Source organism: Myotis brandtii, unplaced genomic scaffold, assembly GCF_000412655.1.
Source record: "Myotis brandtii unplaced genomic scaffold, ASM41265v1 scaffold26, whole genome shotgun sequence".
Taxonomy (NCBI): Eukaryota; Metazoa; Chordata; class Mammalia; order Chiroptera; family Vespertilionidae; genus Myotis; species Myotis brandtii.
This window is the reverse complement of record NW_005359880.1, coordinates 2,393,788-2,396,375: the sequence shown is the minus strand read 5'-3', so window position 1 is coordinate 2,396,375 and position 2,588 is coordinate 2,393,788. Positions and strand designations below refer to the sequence as shown.

At 37.4% G+C, this 2,588-nt stretch overlaps 1 protein-coding gene across 1 annotated transcript in view; it reads left to right on the top strand.

Moving 5' to 3' along the window:
• Positions 1 to 623: 623 nt before the first annotated feature.
• LOC102246644 (chromosome unknown open reading frame, human C1orf141) overlaps positions 624 to 2,588 on the top strand; it is a 28,303-nt gene continuing 26,338 nt past the window's right edge. The window contains exon 1 of the mRNA XM_005868060.2: positions 624 to 719. Coding sequence (XP_005868122.1) covers positions 645 to 719 — 75 coding nt within the window. The 5' untranslated portion in view covers positions 624 to 644. The remainder of the gene's footprint in view (positions 720 to 2,588) is intronic.

Below are 2,588 nucleotides of genomic sequence, written 5' to 3'. Positions count from 1 at the left end.
GGCCGCCATCTTGGCTGACAGTTAATTTGCATAAGGATATGCTGATTAGCCAATGGGAAGGGTAGCGGTCATACGCCAATTACCATGTTTCTCTTTTATTAGTGTAGATATTATGACAGCCCTGACCAGTTTGGCTCAGTGGATAGAGTGTCAGCCTGCAGACTCAAGGGTCCCAGGTTCAATTCCGGTCAAGGGCATGTACCTTGGCAGCTGATCGATGTTTCTCTCTCATTGATGTTTCTAACTCTCTATCCCTCTCCTTTTCTCTCTGTAAAAAATCAATAAAATATATTTTTAAAAAATATATTATGACAAAAGAAAATAGATATAAATCATGCTGTATATTAAAGTATGAGTCACATCTGCTCATACGGTAATCTTGAATTTTCTTCAACTCACCTTTATCATACATTTAAAAATTCCTAGGGCCCACACACATCTGAAAGTTCTGATTATGTGACTTTATACCTAAAAGCTTTGACCTCTAAAATTCTATGATTTATTCCATGATCTATCTATACAGTTTTTTATTTACCTAAAACAGTAAAATAAAGGTGAGTCTCTTAATTTATGCCTAAATGGTCAATGATATGTTTAAATTGTTTTATTTTTCTCCTTTTTAAATAGGAATTTAATGACTGACAATGGCAGAAAAAATTGTAGAGAAGTTAGAAATTCTAAACCAGCAAGCAAAGATACTCTTGGCCAGAAGAATAAAGGTTTGTAAAATAAAAGCTAAGATTTAATTTAAGTATTAAAAGGTTGTCATTTCCAATGTGAATGATTATTTTTACTTTTTAGTTAATATGAAGATATAAATTAATTTGTAAAAAACAAATGAGTATATTGAGTCATCTATGCAAGTGGATACTATAAAGAAATAATTAGATATAAGGTAACTTCTAGATAGGTGCCATATTAGGTTATGATATATTTAAACTGCTTAAGATACTAGGCAGTCAAATAGTAAATGTGACACCTGTTATTCTTACTAATATGTTAAACATGTTAAAAATTATTTACTTGGTGCCTGGCCGGTGTGGCTCAGTAGCTAAGCATTGACCTATGGACCAGGAGGTCACAGTTCAATTCCCAGTCAGGACACATGCCTGGGTTGTGGTCTTGATCCCCAGTAAGGGGCATGCAGGAGGCAGCCTATCAATGATTCTCTCTCATCATTGATGTTTCTGTCTCTCTCTCCCCTCTTCCTACCTCTCTGAAATAAATAAAAATGTTTTTAAACAATTATTTACTTGGTTTATTAAAAGGAGGAAAATATTTAGTATTTGGTATAGTTACCAAATTAAAAATAATTAAGATTTATAGAAATTAATCTAAGTAAAAAGGTAAGACTCCTATAAAATTCAATAAATGAAGGGTGATAAAGAACAACAAAGAATAATAAATCCTCACAAAACAGATTTTTAGTACATATGAACAATTTAATTTGTTTACACAAAAACTTGCAAAATAATATAACAATGTGAATAAATGAGGCATAGATAAGAGCATGCAGGAGAAATCCAGGAAGACACCACAGAGAGGAACTCAAGTGAATAAACATCTTTATGAAGGTGGATTGCCTCTCTTTGCTTTATTAATGACCAAGAATGAGATAACAATATGTAAATCACTTTGGTAATTGCTTTTTTAATTTTTTTAAAACTTTTTTATTTTGAAATAATTATAGACTCACAGGAAGTTGAAGAAACAGTACAAAGAGTCCCATATACCTTTCACCCAGTCACCCCTGTTAGTGACACCTTATACAGTGCTGTATCTTGACTGTGGTGCTGGTTACACACATCTATAATGAGATAAAATTGTACAATGTCAAAACCAGTATGAGTCACAACTGATATTGACAACTCTGGCATATTACTGTTAATCAGACTACAGACTTTATTCAGTTTTCCCCATTTTAACCTGCATCATTTGGTCATTTGTATGTGTAGCTTTATGCAATATTATCAAAATACAGCATGTTTACATCACCACAAAAGAACTCCTTCGTGTTACTTCTTTGTATTTGTATCCATACTCTCACCCCATTCCCTGTCTCTGTCCCTGACAAGGGCTAATCTGTTTTCTATCTCTATAGTAATGTTGTAATTTTGAGAATGTTATCTATACCAATAATAGCCTAGGGCCATCACAACCAGACAGATGACCATCACCAGGAAGAGCATGGAGCACCTCTGGGTCCTGCCCCCCGCATCCCACAGGCTCCTATCACAGCAAGGCTGGCGGCCTGCTGGCGGGGCAAGGCAGGCACAGAGAGCAGGGCCTGGCTGCCAAGCACCATGGTGAGCGAGCGAGCAGGCTTGCAGACAGCAGGGCCGGCCAGCTGCAGCACGCTGGCAGTCCCACCTCTGCGCATGAGCTGCAGAGGAAACACCTTTTCTGACCGCTCATTGGCTAAGCTCCTCATACGCCACTCAGTGTTCTTGGTAACTTGCCTAATAAGAATCCAAGAAGGTGCCCTAGCCAGTTTGGCTCAGTGGATAGAGCGTCAGCCTGCGGACTCAAGGGTCCCAGGTTCAATTCCGGTCAAGGGCATGTACCTTGGTTGTGGGCACATCCCCAGT